The sequence below is a fragment of the Anolis sagrei genome, chromosome 8 (assembly GCF_037176765.1).
Source record: "Anolis sagrei isolate rAnoSag1 chromosome 8, rAnoSag1.mat, whole genome shotgun sequence".
Classification (NCBI taxonomy): Eukaryota; Metazoa; Chordata; class Lepidosauria; order Squamata; family Dactyloidae; genus Anolis; species Anolis sagrei.
Genome location: NC_090028.1, coordinates 25,441,578 through 25,462,420, shown reverse-complemented (window position 1 = coordinate 25,462,420; position 20,843 = coordinate 25,441,578). Strand labels below are relative to the sequence as shown.

The window sequence follows — 20,843 nt, the reverse complement described above, 5'->3', positions numbered from 1 at the left end:
CCCCGGGGGAAATTGTGCAGATGTTCTATGTTTTACCATCCTTGTGGGAGGCTTCTCTCATTTCCCCGTATGGGGAGCTGGAGCTGACAGAGGGATCTCATCCGAGCTCTGCGAATTTGAATCACTGGCCTGTTGGTCAGCAGTCCTGCCAGCACAAGGGTTTAACCCATTGGGCCACCAGAGGCTCCGGAACCTAGGTAATCCTAGGTAATCCCGCAAGATGTGATACAAAATTATTTATTTATTTATTTATTTATTTATTTATTTACAGCTTTTATATTCCGCCCTTCTCACCCCGCAGGGGACTCAGGGCGGATTACAGTGTACACATATATGGCAAACATTCAATGCCAATTTTTGACATACAAACATATACAGACATACACAGAGGCTATTTAACTTTTTTCTGGCCCCCAGGGGAGCTGTCGCTTTCATCGTCCATCTGCGACGCTGATGAAGTACTTCCGCATTCCCCGCATGCTTCCCCGCTGGAATGCTCTGCTGGAGTCTTCTTTATGGCCTCATCAATTAGTTAATTTAGCCTCCCCACACTTTAAGGTGGCACCTAATTTTCCTACTTGACAGATGCAACTGTCTTTCGGGTTGCAAAGGTCGACAACAGGCTACACAATTGGTTGGAAACCCACTCCAACCTGGGCTGGCTTTGAACTCATGACCTTTTGGTCAGAGTGATCTTAAGGCAGCTGACACTCGGCCAGCTCTGCCACAATCCCACAAAACATCTGATGTGTTTAAAAACATTGAAAGTGTTAGGCAGGAGATATGTTCTGTAATTTCAAAAAATGGGAATTGCCTGGGATGACACTGCCAGTCTTACAAAACAGACATCTGGTTCTTGAGGGCTGTGGACAAGCGAGAGGGATGATGCCCTTCACCCTGCAGATAATGGTTCCCCAGACTTCTTGTAAACAAGTGTTCTTCTACATCTTCTCCTCGGGAATGTGAGTCATAAGCTGCATCAGTGAATATGGCACTCAGCAAAAACAATGTTGCTAGACAATTCAAACCCCTACTAGAACCATATTGGCTATCTCAAATAGCATACTTGGAACTGCTTGGAGCTTTTTGTTTATATGTGTATCTGATTAGGGTGAGTCAGCATCCAAGTTGAATTGGGGATTGTTATGAATAGGCAAGATTTAGTGTATTCCAGAAAAAAAGACGAGTTTTTGAAGAAACAAAGTGTACATTTGCAGTTGGCACAAATAGAAAATTCATTGTTTATGTTTTTTATAATGTAAGCATTAGAAGTGTGCATTTGTTGCAGATCTAATTGGAACTCGTATCTGATTAGTTAAATTTATGCATACGAAGGGAGTTCTGAGGCATGCAGGAAAAAATGGGGGTGGGATTTCGAATTTGAATCACTTACCCATTTTTCGTAAATGTTCTGTAACGTTCAGATACTCCCAAGGTCAGTTTCATTTTCACTAACCATTAAGCAACTTTGGTAAAGCCTAACTTAAATTGCTTTTAGAATCTCAGTCCTTTGGTCCCATCTTCGACATGAGAGAAGCCTCCCACAAGGATGATAAAAACATCAAATCATCCGGGCATCCCCTGGGCAACGTCCTTGCAGACAGCCAATTCTCTCACACCAGAAGCGACTTGCAGTTTCTCAAGTCACTCCTGACACGACAAAAAAAAAATCTTTGCCGGCGCTGCCAGAATGGAGGCGCTGTGGGCGTGGCTAATAATACGCATCTTAACTGTAGTTTGGGAAGGCCAGGCCTCCAATGGTACAGATTGCAAAAGGCCCTGCCGTAAACTAGATTACCCAGAATGCAAAGCTGCTCAGTAGTCAAATAACGGCTGAAGGACCCAAATAGCTGGCTGCAGCAATTGCCCTTTAGAGTTTGTCTAAATAAAATAAGCAAAACAATTGAATCTGCAAACAGATCTAAAGTAAGTGAGCATTAAGCAACTTTGCAAAGCCAAGAGAACATAAGAGAACTGCTTTAAAAAACCAATATTTTTACTTTGACCCTATTGACATGAAGAAGGCACTGTGAGGAGCAGCCAGCCAGCCGTTTAGAGTCAGCAATCTATATAAATAAAAATGTAATGTTCGTTTGTGGGATTAACATAACTCAAAAACCACTGGGCGAATTAACGCAAAATTTGGACACAATACACCTATCAGGCCAACGAGCGACCATCACTCATAAAAAACTGAAAAACACAGCAGAAAAGACTTTAAAAGCCAAAAATTAAAAAATACATTACAATGCACATGCGAAACAACCTATTTACACATATACACAAATACACACACACACATATATATACACGCACACAAAACACATATACACAGACTGGGCCACAGCAACGCGTGGCAGGGGATGGCTATTGATAAAATAAAATGGTTACATCTGCAAAGAGAACTAAAAATATGTAATAGTATAAATCTGTGCTAAGTTGAAGTTATGTGGTTAATTGCATGTCATATTCAAGGGGATCGTTGTCGCTTTTGGGGGGATAATTGATTTGCTCTAAGCCAGTCTCTGTGGTACGCTGTAAAAAGAAGTAATGACCTATATCAGATATGGGTAAACCCAGGTTCCTTGGGCTCTTTTCTCAGGCCCTCTTCTCTCCACCTTCCTTCCGTCCTTCCTTCCTTCCTTCCGTCCTTCCTTCCTTCCTTCCTTCCTTCCTTCCTTCCTTCTCCTTTCCTTTTTTTAACTTTCCTTCCTTCCCTGTTTCTTCCTCCATACTTGTCTTCCTCCCTTTCGTCCTTCCTTTCTTTTCTCTTTCCTTTCTCCTTTCCTTCCTTCCTTCTATCACTGGGAAGTTAGTCCTCCTAGCATGGAATGCTAGCATGCGGCCCCCAAGTTAGAAAGTTTGCCCATGCCAGCCCTATATGGATATGTCTTGGGGGGTGCCCTCCAACTCAATAGGGGAAGCAAATGGATGTCAGGAGAGTTTGGATAGTGCATTTCTGCCTGGAAGAAGGGGATCAGTCTAGATGTTCCTTGATAGTTCCTGTATTGTGATTTCTGTTCCTGGGTTATAAATATCATTTCCTAATTAGTTCTGTCATTAAAAAAAACATGGCAAAAGTTTATTGCAGTGCAACAACTTTGTCTTTTTGGAAGGAACATCAGCCTCTATATAGCAGGACATTTTGCTTTGTTGAGTCTCCACCAATTTAACACAGTTTGTGCCACACAAACAAAGTTTCTGGAGTAGAACAACTACTTTCAAAGTAAAGACCACACAATGAATCAGGAAATAACACTTACAAACCAGGAACAAATTTTCTTTATTATTTAAAAAAATGTTTTTTCTAAAATATTTGAAAATTCGCCAGAAATCCGTGGATAAATCAAATGTTCTGAAATTTGGCGTATCAACAGTGGTAAATGTGTTCTACCACTGTAGCAAGTTTAGTCAGGGTAGCTCAAAAAATGTGGGAGAGAGAAGCCCTTGACGTTTACCCACTGCCAGTGATGTTTTCCCTATTGTGCAATCGTTTCCACCGTTAACGAAGTACTTACGAAGATTCATAAGTTTTGTTAGAGTTCGAAAATTTTTACCCCCAAACTTTAGAAACAAAGCACCAGTGCCACCTAGTTTTGAACACAGTTTAGAACCATTTTATGGATTGTATACGCCTAATGAACATATTAGGATTCAATACGCAGAATCTGCAGTTTACACCCATTTACTTGGTTCACATGTAATACCAAACCATGGATCAGAATTACATGCGAGCTAAACTCTTTCTTTGTTAATATGGATGCCTCAAAAGTACAGTATTGCATTGATCCTTATTATGAGTATAGGAGAATTGTCTGTACCCTACAAAGCAACTTGTAAACAGGAAAACTGCTTTCAAATAAACCAGGATTACACTTTAGAATATGCTTGGCTTGAATGAATGACTCTGACTAGTTTGTGTCTTGTGGTTTTTCTCTCTCCCTAGGTCACGCCAAGATCTGAGACCCCCGTAAACAGCATTGGTAATAGTTTAGAAAATGCACTACATACATCAGCACATTCCATTGAGGAGTCATTACCCAAGAGGCCTTCAGGGAAACACTCCAAAGGTACATCTACAGGTTTTGCTTAATATTTCTTTTTTTAAAAGAAAGAAGAAGAAAAAAATATTGGCATCTGGTTTTTAAAATAATTTAAAATTGATCCTAGACTTACACACACTTCGAAAAATAGTTGGTGGTCATCCTTATAGGCTACTAGCTTGGGTATCCGACGATGCCCGGGTTCATTGAAAAAGTCATTGCTTGTTTTGGGGTGTTAGGTAAAATCATTTAGTTAATTAGTAACACTATTTATTATAAAAAGATTGATTTGGTTCTTTATGAATGCTCCCATTAGAAAAAAATATATAATGATGTGGGTGAATTACAATTCCCGGAATCACGGGTCAATCCTCCCCAAAACAGGCCTGTATGGACAGCTGTCCATATTGCGTCTGTTTTGCCAAGTTTGGTCCAGATCCGTTGTCATCTGGGTTCAGTGCTCTCTGGATAAGGGTGAACTACAACTCCCATATGGCAAAGGCAGTCACCACCAAACCATGCCAGTATTTATAGTTGCCCATCTTGGGTCTGTGAGCCAAATGGTCCAGGTCCGTTATCAAAGGGGGTTACAGTGCTGTGCCTTGATGCAGGGTGAACTACAACTTCCATCCTGTTGAGTCAGTCCCCCAAATCCCTCCAGTCTATTCAGTTGATGATTGATTCCTCTCTGTTTGCTGTGTGCTATAGGAAAAGATAGGAAAGGGTTAAGGGAGAGGCAGTGAATGTATCTCCACCAGTATCCAATTTGGGTGTATCAGGTGTTTATGCCAAATTGGGTCCAGTGAATGAAAATACATCCTGCATATCAGGTATTTACATTATGATTCATAACAGTAGTAAAATTACAGTTGTGAAGTAGGAATTAAAACTACTGGCAGTCACTACAACATAAGGAACTGTATTAAGGGTTGCAGCATTAGGAAGGTTGAGAAACACTGTTTTAGAGTGACATCTGATTAAGAAAACTTTAACTTGCTCTAAGAAAGACCTGCATGCTTTTGTGAGCGGTCTACCAATAGCAGCCTCCAAAAGCCTTTTGCACATTTGGTCTGCCCACTGCCACTGTGATTGTGTTTATTGAATGTCATTTTGTTACTGAATTCATATGTTTTTTTTCTTTTTAATGTAATTTTAATGCTGTTGCTTGTTGCTTATGTTTTGGTTTTATCTTGTTGTAATATGTTGTCCGGGCTTGGCCTCATGTAAGCCACCCCAAGTCCCCGTTGGCGAGATGGTGGCAGGGTATAAATAAAGATGATGATGATGATGATGATGATGATGATTATTATTATTATTATTTTAGTAACACTTTCCCCAGGCACATCTGGGCTTTCTACAGAACCTCATTTTAAAAAATGACATCTCATATTTAAATAAATAGTCATTACTTTGTAGTGGAAGCCCTTAAAGTGGTTTCTTGATAACATGTGATACATCGACATTACATTTGCTAAATCGTGATTGAAAGCAAAACAAGGTAATTATGTTGGACTTACATTCATGCTGATATTCAGCTTCTTTTGATCTGTGTACATGGTCATCAGCTGATTTCCCTCAAAATATTAAATTGCCATTTTGTAGGACCACATGCACAGAACACTCATGTCTCAATCTGAAAATAATGCTAGTTAATGTTTAGAATGGCAAAGAATCTAGTCTGAGATCTTGCTACTACAGGCAATCAGCTCGCTGCTTAGTAAACTATTTAGACAGTGTGGAGATCCCTTTTACCTTATTGCTGTGCAGGAAGCTGAAATAAATATCTCTTAACTGCAAAGATAAACTAATTCGTTCTTCGCTCTTGAGTGAGCGACATGAGCAACAAAGAGTATTGCGCTGTTCGTGGAGTGTTTTTCTTTAGAACTTTACCAGATGTCTTCAACCGCAGCATATTTTCCAAACGCATAGTGTGGGATAAAGTACATTAAACCAGATGTTGGGAATGGATCCTGCATGCAGTGAGCTCTTTCGGTAATATGTTAGAATCAAGAATTGTAGAACAACAATATGCTGGTCCATAGGGGTCCTTCTCACCCACCAACATATGTAGAAACATGGCCTCCAGACTCAAGAAATTATGGCAATGAAGAAAGATGTCATCTTTTGCAAGGTAAAATAGATGGGCCATTTTACATGCATCGAACTCTCTCTAAGGCAGTGTTTCTCAACCTGGGGGTTGGGACCCCTGGGGGGGGGGTCACGAGGGGGTGTCAGAGGGGTCACCGAAGACCATCAGAAAACACAGTCTTTTCTGTATTGTCGAAGGCTTTCATGGCTGGAATCACTGGGCTGTTGTAGGTTTTTTTGGGCTAAATGGCCATTTTCTAGAAGCATTCTCTCCTGATGTTTTGCCTGCATCTAATCACCTCTCAACAAAAGATTGCCCCAAGCACTGCCAGGCCATAAAATGCTAATCAAGGTGGTCAGTTGAAACATTCACACCTAGCTCCAACAAACAAGAGTTCTTTGTCCCACCCTAGTCATTCCACAGATATATAAACCCCTTTTTCTGTTTGTCATGAGGGTTCTGTGTGTGAAGTTTGGCCCAATTCTATCATTGTTGTGGTTCAGAATGTTCTTTGATTAAAGGTGAACTATAATTCTGAACAACTACAACTCCCAAATGTAAAGGCCTATTTTCTCCAAACTCCACCAGTGCTCACATTTGGGCATATTGAGTATTCGTGCCAAGTTTGGTCCAGATCCATCATTGTTTGAATTCACAGTGCTCTTTTGATGTAGGTGAACGACAACTCCAAAACTCAAGGTCAATGCCCACCAAACCCTTCCAGTATTTTCTGTTAGTCATGAGAGTTCTGTGTGCCAATTTGGTTCAATTCTATTGTTGGTGGAGTTCAGAATACTCTTTGATTGTGAGTGAACTAGAAAACATTGATCTTAAGTTTTGGATTTGTAGTTCACCTACATCCAGAGGGCACTGTGGACTCAAATAATGATGGATCCTGGACCAAACTTGGCATGAGTACTCAATATGCCCAAATGTGAACACTGGTGGTGTTTGGGGAAAATAGAATTGACCTTTGGGAGTTGTAGTTCCTGAGATTTATAGTTCGCCTATAATCAAAGAGCATTCTGAACCCCGCCAATAATAGAATTGGCCAAACTTCCCATACAGAACTCCCATGACCAAGAGAAAATACTGTGTTTTCTGATTATCTTTGGTGGCCCATCTGACACCCCCTCACGACCCCCCCCCCACCCCAGGTGTCCCAACCCCCAGGTTGAGAAACACTGTCTTAGAGTGAAAAGACTAGAGCCAGGTATGGTACAGTGGAAGTGGGAACACATAAAGTATGGTTTAGGTTGTGCCTCATTCAGTATGACAGATGTTGAGTACAGTGAGTTGAAAATACATCAGGGTGATGAAGAGGAATGTTCACATCTGGCCAGGCGGAAAGACTCCGATGTGAAAAGGGGACTGAGTTTCAGCATGTGTGAAAAAAGGCTTTATGCAATAAATAGCCCAATGTGTTTTCGCCAAGAAATATTTGTATGACCTACTTCAGGATGTTCTAGCAGGAGGGGGGGGGGGAGCATTGCAATAAGCGTTAATAGTCCAAAGTAAGACATGCATTGAAAAACATATAAAAATTATAAATAGACATTAAATTGCATCTAAAATGCGGTCCTTTGGCAGCATTTTATTATCATGTTTTTATTTACTGCACTTTTTCCCACATTGCCTGTAAAGGAAATTGCATTCAAGGGTTTAATAACATCACTGAAGCCAAGTTAAGCAATATTTTTGTTTTGTTTATAACCCACCTTTGTCCTAGAACAGGACCCATTAAACATTGAAAATCAATAATTAATTAAAAAAACTAAAACAGTAAGCTGTGACAAAATGTGGAGTGTGAACTCTTGACTATTGTTAGCTTATGACTAAATTTTAGTGGCTCCCATTAATGATGCCTACTTTTAGTGTGCTTATGCGTGTGTGCTGGTCATGACAAACAGTACTTCTGTGTGAGTACTTCTGAGTCTGTTTGGATAAGGAAAAAGTCTATTCTACAATTAAGCATGTGGAACATATAGGATGGGATTTGTTTTAGGATTATGGTGGTCAGTGTAACAATAGAGGCTCGATGCCAAGTCTTGCAAGTGGTCTAGATGATCCTTTCAGCTTCTCTTGAATGATGACTTTTGAAGCGAAGCCACCACAATTTTCTCAGTGTAGAGCAGTATTTCTCAACCTGTGGGCTGGGACCCCTGGGGGGGTCGCAAGAGTGGTTACAGAGGAGTTAACAAAGACCATCAGAAAACACATATTTCTGATGGTCTTAGGAACCCCTTTGGCAGAGAAGACTGCAGATCTCTTCGTCTATCCTTCTCTTCCTTTTTGGAAACAGACGACCAATCCTCCCAACAACAGTGCTCCTCCTGCTCTTTGTAGATGAACTACAACTCCAAAATGCAAAGTCAATGCCCACTAAACCCTTCCAGTATTTTCTGTTGGTCATGGGAGTTCTGTTAGCCAAGATTGGTTCAATTCCATCGTTGGTGGAGTTCAGAATGCTGCTTGACTGTAGGTTAACTATAAATCCCAGCAAATACAACTCCCAAATGTCAAGGTCTATTTTCCCCAAACTCCACCAGTGTTCAAATCATAGAATCATAGAATCAAAGAGACCTCGTGGGCCATCCAGTCCAACCCCCTGCCAAGAAGCAGGAATATTGCATTCAAATCACCCCTGACAGATGGCCATCCAGCCTCTGTTTAAAAGCTTCCAAAGAAGGAGCCTCCACCACACATTTGGTCATATTGAGTATTTGTGCCAAGTTTCGTCCAGATCCATCATTGTTTGAGTCCACAATGCTCTCTGGATGTAGGTAAACTACAACTCCAAAACTCAAGGATAATGCCCACCAAACCCTTCCAGTATTTTCTGTTGGTCGTGGGTGTTCTGTCTGCTACGTTTGGTTCAATTCCATCATTGGTGAAGTTCAGAATGCTCTTTGATTGTAGGTGAACTATAAATCCCAGCAACTACAACTCCCAAATGACAAAATCAACCTCCCCCCCCCCCCCCCCCGGCGCAATCCCAACAGTATTCAAATTTGGGTGTATAGAGTATTTGTGCCCAATTTGGTCCAGTGAATACATTTTACATATCAGATATTTAATTCATAACAGTAGCAAAATTACAATTAAGAAGTAGCAATGAAAATACTGTTACGGTTTGGGGTCAGCACAACATGAGGAACTGTATTAAGGGGTCGCAACATTACTTAAGTTGAGAAACACTGGTGTGGAGAGTGGCAAAATGATTTGTTTAGCTATCTAGGAGTAGAAAATATACCAGTTGTCTGTCTCCTCTGAAGAGAACACTAGTTCTTTATAATTAGATCTTAGGAGAAGCATCATTTTGGTTTTTCTATAAACAAGCCAAAGGAAAGGCGAAAGAGAGAAAAGGCAGCGTTACCGGCCCCTCTCCCTTGTGTTATGCTTCTCAAGAAAGGCCATTGATTTATTGCATTACCTCACTGCATTGAGTGTATCCATTTCATCGGTCTATCATGCCTATGCTATTTTTAACAATAACTTGGGGGCAGCACTGATGAAATTACATCATTTACATACACAGCTGAAAGAAAGTGGTGTAAATTGCAGGCATTGCTGAAGAGTATCCCTAGGTGACTCTCAGGAACAGTTTAGGAATATGTGGAATGAAAGTTGGATTGTTTTGATGAGTGATTCATGCATTTGCAGTAGTGATAATCTAAGTGTTTTGACTTACGTGGAGTAGTTTCAAGACTTCAGCTACTGGAATTTATTTTACTTGGTTGAGTTCATGTTTTTGGGAAGCCAGACATTTTTATATGGAAATATATCACCTGCACAGTTAGCCTTTGGTGTTTTGACTCTGCATTTTGGTTTTCGAGCATCAAAACAATACAACTACCTTCTTGCCATTGACAATGTCACATTGTCAGAGCTTCCCCTCTCTCAATAATAGAGGTACCATGGATGCTGTATTCTAAATATAGATTTCCTATATTTGGAAAGTCTATATTTAATGAGCAGATTGTGAATTGATCAGTGACCATATTTTTTTCAGAGGGTGCATGTATGCTTCTTCATAGAATCACAGAATCTTAGAGTTGGAAGAGACCTGGTGGACCATCCTGTCCAACCCCATTCTGCCTTACTTACTTTTTACTTAGGCGATCCCTCGTTGGCCGAATAGGATAGTCTTCCAGGATCAGTATTCTTGTGGGTCATAGGTGGCTGTGGAGCCCTATTCTTGACCTGCATCTTCTTCCGCAGTGAGGGCATTGGTTTCCAGGTGGAAGGCGGTCTCGCGCCTTCCTCTTGGCTCGTTTCTCTCTTTCACCCTCCATTCATGCCTCTTCAAATTCTGCAGCACTGCTGGTCACAGCTGACCTTCATCTGGAGCGCTCAAGGGCCAGGGCTTCCCCGTTCTCAGTGTCTATGCCAGAGTTTTTAAGGTTGGCTTTGAGCCCATCTTTAAGTCTCTTTTCCTTTCCACCAACATTCCGTTTTCCATTCTTGAGTTCAGAGTAGAGCAACTGCTTTGGGAGACGGTGGTCGGGCATCTGGACAACGTGGCCGGTCCAGCGGTGTTGATGGCGAGGACCATCGTTTCTGTGCTGGCAGCCTTTGCTTCTTCTAGCACATTGACGTTTGTCCGCCTGTCTTCCCAAGAGATTTGCAGGATTTTCCGGAGGCAGCACTGATGGAATCATTCCATGAGTTGCATGTGACGTCTGTAGACTGTCCACGTCTCACAGGCGTATAGCAGAGAAGCAGGAAAATCACATTCAAAGCATCCTCGAGAGATGGCCATCCAGCCTCTGCTTAAAAGCCTCCAAAGAAGGAGCCTCTACCACACACCGTGGCAGTGTTCTACTGCTGAACAGCTCTCTCACACAGTCAGGAAGTTCTTCCTCATTTTCAAGTGGGATCTCCTTTATTTCCTGTAGTTTGAAGCCATTGTTCCATTGCATCCTATTCTCCAGGGCAGCAGAAAACAAGCTTGCTTCCTCTTCCCTATGACTTTCCCTCGCCTCTTGATCCATGACCCTCCTCATGTCTCCTCTCAGCCTTCTCTTCTGCAGGCTAAACAGGCCCAGTTCTTTAATCTGTTCCTCATAGGGCTTGTTCTCCAGATCCCTGATTCTTTGAGTCATCCTCCTCTGGACACTCTAGAATTGAAGGGGAGATGTTAGATGTTGACTCTAACATCTCCCTTCAATTGCAGTGTCCAGAATTGGACACAGTGTGATTCCAGGTAATGTGGTCTGACTGAGGCAGAAAAGAATAGAGGGGTAGCATGACTTCCCTGGCTCTAGACACTAGGCCCCTATTGATGCAGGCCAAAATCCCATTGGCTTTTTTAGCCGCTGCATCACATTCCTGGCTCATGTTTTCCTTCCTCCCCACAAGGACTCCAAGATCTTTTCCTCACATCTTGCTCTTGAGTCAGGCATCGTTCCCCATTCTGTATCTTTGTCTTTCATTGTTTTCTGCTTGAGTATCTTGCATTTGTCCCTGTTGAACTTCATTATGTTAGTTTTGGCCAATTAGCTCTTTAATCTGATAACCTTGGAGCCCCCGGTGGCACAATGAGTTAAACCCTTGTGCCGACAGGACTGCTGACTGATAGGTCAGTGGTTCAAATCTGGGAGAGCGGGTTGAACTTCCTCTGTCAGCTCCAGCACCCCATGCGGGGACATAAGAGAAGCTTCCCACATCAAACATCTGGGCAACATCCCCTGGGCAACATCCATGTAGACCAGGGGTCCTCAAACTTTTTAAACAGAGGGCCAGGTCACAGTTCCTCAAACTGTTGGAGGGCCGGATTCTAATTTGAAAAAAACATGAATGAATTCCTATGCGCGCACTGCACATATTTTATTTGTAGTGCAAAAAAAAAAATACAATAATTAAAATGAAGAACAATTTTAACAAATATAAACTTATTAGTATTTCAGTGGGAAGTGTGGGCCTGCTTTCGGCTGATGAGATAGGATTGTTGTTGTTGTTGTGTGCTTTCAAGTCGTTTCAGACTTAGGTTGACCCTGAGCGAGGGCCGGGTTAATGACCTTGGGGGGCCATATTTGGCCCCTGGGCCTTAGTTTGAGGAACCCTGATGTAGACGGTCAATTCTCTCACACCAGAAGTGACTTACAGTTTCTCAGATTGCTCCTGACATATACAAAAAAAATTATTGAATTCTAAAATATGGTTTTAATGGCTATCCAAATTGTCATAGAATACAGGGCAAATGCTTAGACCTGTAATATCAACACAAGTACCAGATTATTTTTCTCCCTTTACATCATTTTCATGTTTCCTTGTGTGTTCTACCTACAAGATAAGCATGTAAGGGAATAGTATTTGCCAAAGATTAGTATTTTGCTCCCTTGCTTGGAGATAATTTAGATGGCCTAAAAGCTTCTTTGTTAATGCTGTAAAAACCAATTACTCTGTTTAAATATAATTTAAATGGTTGCTTCAAGCAAAGCAGACTCATACTTCTGCTGAAAGTCCCTGGCAGCAGTCATCACCCAGGGAAATCATCAGGAAGAAACCTTGCGGGTTTAGCTTCCAGCATCAGAACATAGTATGTTGCATTCAGCTGTTTTGGTTAAGAATAATATTCATCTGGTTTTTCGTTTCCTGTCCCAGAGATGAGTCATTCCCCTTTTAAACTGCAGTTATTTTTTTTCTCATAACCCTTAATATATTAGAAGTTCTGGAATACTTATTAAGAGGGGGCTTGTGGTTCACTAAGATGCTGACTTCACTACTCCTCCGGTCCTTGAAGCCACACTTTGTTTTGATTGAATGGGAAGTGCATTTTAAAACTTCTGGAGCCTGATTTTGGAGACACATGAAAGAATTATTTCCGGTTCTTTCTTTAGACAATGAAAGGAGTTGAGCTGTAGAATCAAGACAGGAACGCCGAAGGGATTGGCACTTTTGAAATCAGATTTCTGCTGTTCAAAAATCAGGATCATAGGCTCGCAGGGCCCCTCTCCCCACTTTCCTGAATGCAGTTGGTCTCAGGTGGAATTCCTTCTGGCCTAACTGCCCTCAACGCACTTTGTGTAATAAGTTAATATGTGTTAGAAGAATATTGTATCTTCTGTATCCTGAGTGTTAAGTAAAGTTTTAAGTCTAAAGGTTTCTGGGTTGTGCTAATTAATGATTCAAAAGTGCGGAGGTCACGCGGTAGAAAACTCAGCGGAGCAATTCAAGATGGTGGGTGGCTGAATTCAGTTGGGAGTATTTGCTTATGGCAGGGGTCCTCAAATTAAGGCCCAGGGGCCGGATATGGCCCTCCAAGGTCATTTACCCAGCCCTCAATCTGGGTCAACCTAAGTCTGAAACGATTTGAAAGCACACAACAATGACAACAACAATTCTATCTCAGCAGCCAAAAGCAGGCCCACACTTCCCATTGAAATACTAATCAGTTTATATTTGTTAAAATTGTTCTTCATTTTAATTATTGCATTTTAAGTGTTTTTTGCACTACAAATAAAATATGTGCAGAGTGCATAGAAATTCATTCATATATTTTTTTTTTCAAATTATTATCTGGCCCTCCAACAGTTTGAGGGACTGTGACCTGGTCCTCTGTTTAAAAAGTTTGAGGACCCCTGGCTTATGGCTCAGGAATACAGTGCTGCCTTGGGCACTTAACATCATTTGCTATACAGCATTGTTTCTCAACCTTCCGAATGCCACGACCCCTTAATACAGTTCCTCGTGCGTTGGTGACCCCCAACCTTAACATTATTTTTGGTGCTACTTCAAAACTGTAATTTTGCTACTGTTATGAATCATAATGTAAGTATCTGATATTTTCATTCACTGGACCAAATGGGGTACAAATACCGGATACACCCACATTTGAATACTGGTGGGGTTGAGGGAGATTGATTTTGTCATTTGGGAGTTGTAGTTGCTGGGATTTACAGTTCATCAACAATCAAAGAGCATTCCGAACTCCGCCAACGAAAGAATTGCGCCAAACTTGGCACACAGAACTCGCAACAGAAAATACTGGAGGGATTTGGTGAGCATTGCTCTTGAGTTTTGAAGTTGTAGTTCACCTACATCCAGAGAGCACTGTGGACTCAAACAATGATGGATCTGGACCAAACTTGACATGAATATACTCAATATGCCCAGATGTGAACACTAGTGGACTTTGGGGAAGATAGACCTTGACATTTGGGAGTTATAGTTGCTGGGATTTATAGTTCACCTATAATCAAATAGCATCCTGAACTCCACCAGTTATAGAATTGGGTCAAGCTTCCCACACAACCCTCATGCCTTGAAGGGACTAGCCTCCCTCCAGCCTCGCACTCTCTCCCTCGCCCACACATGTGACATATGCCGAGCACACCTGCTCTCCCCTCCCTGCTTGGATCTGAGAAATAGTCCTCCATTTGGCTGAGAGGCTTGCCAATCACGACAGAGGATGACTTTTGGTGGGAGGGTTCACCCTCTGTTTCCAAAAAGGGAGAGAAGGAAAGGCGAAAAGATCTTCCTAAAACCATCAGAAATATATGTTTTCTGATGGTGTTTGGTGACCCCTCTGAAACCCACTTGTGAAACCCACTTGTGCCCCCCCCCCCCCATGTTGAGAAACGCTGCTATACAGTATAGTACAGGCATAGACCAGGCATAGGCCAATGGGCCCTTCCTCCAGGGCTATGATGTCTGGAGCTAATAGTTGTAAGCTAAAGTTTTGAAGAGCAGCAAGATGTGAAAGCATCTTGTTTGAAGTCATGCGTTACAGTCACTTGTACTTCTACTGTAGTTACAAGTAGAATGGGTTCTAGGGTTGTTTTTATTGGAAAGTACATTGGGCTTGAACTGCTCCTCTGCCCTCCATTGGCTGGGAGAACTTCTCTGTAAATCAGTGACTGGTACATTACTTGATTTTGCTCACACTACGTGGTTACAGCACTATTTATTTATTGTATCAAAAGCAAACCGAGGTACAGTTTTAATGTATTTAAAAACACAAACAAAGTTTTAAAAACTTGGCATTATACTAAATTCCTTTGACCAGTCGCTGGCCACTTGGAGTGCCTCTGGTGTTGCTGTGAGAAGGTTGTGCATGTGGCAGAGATCAGACTGCATTGTAGTAGGTGGTCTGTGGTTTCCTCTTCTCCACACTCGCATGCCGTGGAATCCACTTTGTGGCCTCATTTCTTAAGGTTGGCTCTGCATCCCGTGGTGCCAGAGTGCAGTCCCTTCAGCGCCTTCCAAGTTGCCCAGTCTTTTGTGTACCAGGAGGGAGTCTCTCATCCAGTCTCAGCCACTGATTGAGGTTCCGGGTTTTAACCTGCTACTTTTGGACTCTTGGTTGCTGAGGTGTTTCTAAGAGTATCTCTGTAGACTTAGGAAGCTGTTTCTTGATTGAAGGCATTGGCATGCTGGCTGATACCTGAACAGATGGTGGGCTGGAAATGTCACTGCCTTGGTCCTTTCATTACTAGCTGCTACTTCCTGACAGATGTCAGGTGGTGCAATACCAGCTAAACAATATAATTTCTCCAGTAGTGCGGATTGTAGACATCCTGTGATAATGCATCATATCTCATTGAGAGCCACATCCACTGTTTTAGTGTGGTGATATATGTTCCACACTGGGTATGCTTACTCAGCAGCAGAGTAGCAAAGCGCAAAGGCAGATGTCTTTACTGTGTCTGGTTGTGACCCCCAGGTTGTGCCAGTCAGCTTTCATATGATAATTGTTTCTAGCACCCACTTTTGCTTGATATTCAAGCAGTGCTTCTTGTGTGTCAGAGCACGGTCCAAGGTAACTCCCAGGTCTTTGGGTGTGCTGCAGTGCTCAAGTGGGATTCCTTCCCAGGTCATCCTCAGACCTTGAGATGCTTGTCTGTTCTTAAGTTGGAAAGCACATACCTGCATGGGTTAGGAATTAGAAGGTTTTCCCTGTAATAGGCAGTAAGAGCACCTAAAACTTCGGAGAGCTTCTGTTCAACCATTTCAAAGCTCCCTGCTTGAGCAGTGATAGCATGATCATCAGCATAGATGAAACTCTCTGTCCCTTCTGGCAGTGGCTGACCATTTGTGTAAATGTTAAACATTGATGGTGCGAGCATGCTCCCTTGAGGCAGGCCGCTCTTCTGTTTTCACCATCTGCTTTTCTGGCCCCAGAATTCAGTAGTATGATTCCACATTAACTGCCATAGGTGTATCCTGTGGAATCCTGGGATTTCATAGCTGAGGATTCTAACTATCCATCCTTAAATTACAAATCCCAAAATGTTGTGGGATTTTGCCATGGTAGTTAAAAGGGGAATCATAGCACTATATTTTCCTAGGGCGAAAGAACCCCGACTTCAGAGGAAAACGACTACTTCTACCTCAAAGAACTTAGCACCAGAAAGAAAATGTTTTTGAAGCCTCACCTTAGGAGAAACTAAGTCTCCCTGCATCATCTTGAGGAGAGAAAAGGCAGGATATAAATAAACATAATCATAATAATAATGTATTTTGAAAACACATAATATTCATTGTTTATATTTGGCTGATTTGTAAACATCTCAGGCTTTGGTGTTTATGTTTTTGTCTCCTGGGATGTTAACAGGAAATTAAGATCTCGTGTTTAGAAAGGTACAGATAGCCAAAAATATCCTATTGTTTCCATGTTGACCGTTCTGCTTATACAAGGGGTATTTTTTAAGTAAGGTCCGTTTGTTGTAGACACTAGTAGTTCACGCGCATACCGCAATGAGCGCGTGAGTCGTGTACCGGCATGCCTCGAGAACAACTGTGCTCAGTTTCGCTCTGTAGCTAACCTGTACGGTTCTGTTCTGTGCTTTAAAAATGTTTAAGACTATCAACTCACCCTCCGCATGTGAGGTTCGCTTAGTGATACGGTTTTTGTCAGCAAGGAACCTGCCTGCTGCAGAAATTCATCGACAGATTTGTGAAGTGTACGCTGATACTGTTATGAGTGAAAGAAAAGTGCGTAAGTGGGTACGACAATTCAAAGATGGCCGTGACAACATCCATTATTAGGACCGCTCCGGTCGCCCTTCTTTAATTACAGACGATTTGATTTGAGTGCACACTCATATCTTTGGTTTTTGTGGTCCTCTGTTAGGAGTGTTAGGAACTACTAGTGTCTACAACAAAACGGACCTTACTTAAAAAATACCCCTCGTATGATTAGAAACTTTGCACTAATTGTGGTTTGTGCTTGTGACTGAAATCAGATTTTTAAAAATTGTGGTTTAGACGGTCCCCAGCTGTTAAAAAACCCATTCGTGAGTCTGTGTCGAGCTTGAAGTGGCTGTGTAGTTCTTTGAATGCTGTAATGTTCCCATGAAAAGGAACAATCCATTGTGAGTGATGTTTCCTTTTTGGAAAGTCTGCTTGGAACTCAGCTCTAATTTCAGTGCCAGTGATGCCTGTACTTCCTTACAAAGCAAGACTACAATTCTGCCATCCTTTCTTCAAAGTCCTCTCAATGAAGAACCCAATAGTCATGCTGGATCAGACCAAAAGCTTGTCTAGTCCAGCATTCTGTTCCATTCATGGCCAGATTGATGTCTAAAGGCCGGCCAACAAGACTGGATAATTTTAGCTTTAATATCATTTTCCAGAGGTTTAACTGCAACAGACACTACACTAACCATCTTGTCCTTTCCTGGATCCCTTTAGATCAGGCATGGGCAAACTTTGGACTTTCCTCCAGGAGTTTTGGACTTCCACCGTTCCTAACAGCCTCAGGCCCCTTCCTTTTCCTTCTCAGCCACTTAAGCAAGGCCCGAGGTTGTTAGGAATGGTGGGAGTTGGAGTCCAAAACACCTGGAGGAAAGCCCAAAGTTTGCCCATGTTTGCTTTAGATCTTTCTTACATTGTTTACTTTTTAGTCCTGTGTAACAGCTGGTAATCCAGGCAAAAATTTTCATGTTTGTGCCTATATTTGTTTGTTAACTCCAAATAGAGTAAACCAGTTGATTCTGTGGAACTGACTAACTCATCGCTTACATAATTTCCATTGATTCAGTGGGTCAAGTGTTGCTGAGACTGAACCATTGAGAACAGGGCTCATCAGGGCCCGGGTGATATGTTGCTATTCAGTTGTTTTTTTTCGGCAGAACTTCAGCAATTGACTTCAGTTATTCCTATGTGCTTCCATAAGCTATGAGTATGGAGACCCTAGTGGCGCAGTAGGTTAAACCACTGAGCTGCTGAACTTGCTGACAAAAAGGTCACTGGTTCAAATCTGGAGAGTGGAGTAAGCTCCCACTGTTAGCCCCAGCTTCTTCCAACCTAGCAGTTCGAAAACATGTAAATGTGAGTAGATCAATAGGTACGGCTTCAGTGATAAAGTAACAGCGCTTCATGAAGTCATGCCAGTGGCCACATGACCTTAGATGTGTCTACGAACAACACCAGCTCTTCAGCTTAGAAATGGAGATGAGCACCAACCCTCAGAGTTGGACATAACTAGATTTAATGTCAGGGGATATGACCTGTTTACCTTTTACCTTTACTAAGGTATGAGTATCTCTTGTACGTTTCCGACCATGAAAGCAGATACACAGAGCTCATGCCATTTCTCTGCAGTCTCCTTACCCTTCTTTAGAAGTCTTTAAATCTCTCATTGCTCCACATTCTTATGCTATTTCCAAATTTTGGCATGCATAAAGTTTGCTTGTATTGTTTGTTAGTAACTATCTGTTCCTTGGAATCTTTTGAGAGGAGAAGGAGGAGGGGGTATTTATTGTCTGCTTATATTGAATGCTAGCTTTACGCTGACTAGTCACCAGGGGCGGCTCGTCCATTACGCAAAGTAAGCGGTTGCGGTACACTTTTTTTGCCAGGGGTGCAGAGGCACCTCTGTAAATGCCCCTCGACCGCCACTTGAGGAGTGCCCCCTCGGCTCACAACAGCCCTAGCAGTCCGGGGGAGCCTCGGCTTCCTTGCCTCGCTTTCGGGCGATCCTCTTCCTGAGGGGGCCGGGCCCTTGAGCCTCGCCTAGCCCCTCTCGTTCCTGCTCCACCCGGCCGCCGGGTGCACGCGCAGAGCCAGCGCTCAGTCATTCTCTGTGTTCGATCCCTTCCCCATGACCGGCTCCCTTTCCCGAGCCCCTGGCGCTCCACCCGCCTCGCACTCCTCTCCTCTCCCCAATCCACGGGTGGGCCAAGGGGCAGATCCACCGTGCCGCACTTGCTCCCTTGCCTGGCCCGCTTCGGGTCTGGAGGCATGTCTGAAGACCCCGGCGTGCGCATCAAAAGTCACCTCTTCTCCTGACTTCCTCCTCAGCCATTGGGACCAAGAGAGAGAGAGAGAGCCCCTCCGGCTGGAGGTATCTCCCACCTCCGCTCCCTCCTTTGTTTTTGCGCCTACCTTCAGGAAAGGCGGGCATCTCCGGAGGGGCTCTCTCTCTCTCTTTCTCTTAGTCCCAATGGCTGAGGAGAAAGTCAGGAGAAGAGGTGACTTTTGGTGCGCACGCCAGGGTCTTCAGACACGCCTCCGGACCCGAAGCGGGCCAGGCAAGGGAGCAAGTGCGGCGCGGCGGCTCCGCCCCTTGCCCCACCCGCAAATTGGGGAGAGGATAGGAGCGCAAGGCGGGTGGAGCGCAAGTGGATGCCTGTGCGTGTGCACTGGGCGCTCGGGGCCAGCCTATCAAAGGAGAAGGGAAGGGGGGACAAAAGGGGAGCGCGCCTTGGAGGGGAGGGGAGGGGAGGGGAGGGGGAGAGAGACACAGATACAGAGGGAGAGGGAGTGGGTGCTGCTTGACCTCCTCCTCCCCCTTTCCCTTATGGGGAGGGGAGGAGGAGAGAGAGACAGAAAGAGAGGGGGGTACTGCTTGACCTCCCTCTCCCCCTTAAGGGGAGGGGAGGGGGAGAGAGAGGGAGGGAGGGGTGCTGCTTGTCCTGCCCCTTTCCCTTATGGGGAAGGTAGGGGGAGAGAGACAGAGAGAGGGGGGGAGGGGTGCTGCTTGACCTCCCCCCAGGGGCAGCTCAACCCATTACACGAAGTAAGCATTTGCAGTATAGTTGATTTTGCCCAGGGGCTCTCTTGAGGTTCTCTTGGGGGAAAATAGACCTTGACATATGCGAGTTGTAGTTACTGGGATGTATAGTTCACCTACAATCAAAGAGCATTCTGAACACCACCAATGATGGAATTGAACCACCAAATATGGTACAAAGAACTCCCACGATGAACAGAAAACTTTCTACTTGATTGAATTGTCTGCATTTTTCTGGCATTATGGGTGCTTTAAATACCTTCCTGCTTTAAAGCAGTACCTATGTATCTACTCACATGCTGTTTTTGAACTGCTAAATAGGCAGAAGCTAGGCTAAAGGCCAGGAGATCACTCCAAACCGGGCTTGGCAGTTAACTTGCTGTGCTAAAGCCTGACCATTGGTGTTCTGAGCATCTTATTGTCATTAGTTGCTCTAGAAGGACTACTGAGCTCAGTTTTTCCAAATCTAACTCACAGATTGGAATTTGATGAAAGATTGATTAGTAGTTCTTGAGTGGTGCTATATATATAATACAGATGTTTGGGAGACAGAACACATATAACCATATTGTTTCTTCTCGATTGGCTATGCTTCCATTTACTTTGCGTGAATACAAAAGGCCCTGCCAAGGCTTTCATATCTGGCCATATCTTAATTTCAGTAAAAACAGTACGGGATATGATTTCTGAAAAAAGATCTCAGCCTATTTTGAAATTCAAAACAAATAAAGTGAAATCAAAGCCATGCCAA

General features: G+C 43.1%; 1 protein-coding gene across 1 annotated transcript in view; it reads left to right on the top strand.

Moving 5' to 3' along the window:
• ZCCHC14 (zinc finger CCHC-type containing 14) overlaps positions 1–20,843 on the top strand; it is a 53,731-nt gene that overhangs the window by 9,508 nt on the left and 23,380 nt on the right. The window contains exon 2 of the mRNA XM_060788489.2: positions 3,947–4,070. Coding sequence (XP_060644472.2) covers positions 3,947–4,070 — 124 coding nt within the window. The remainder of the gene's footprint in view (positions 1–3,946; positions 4,071–20,843) is intronic.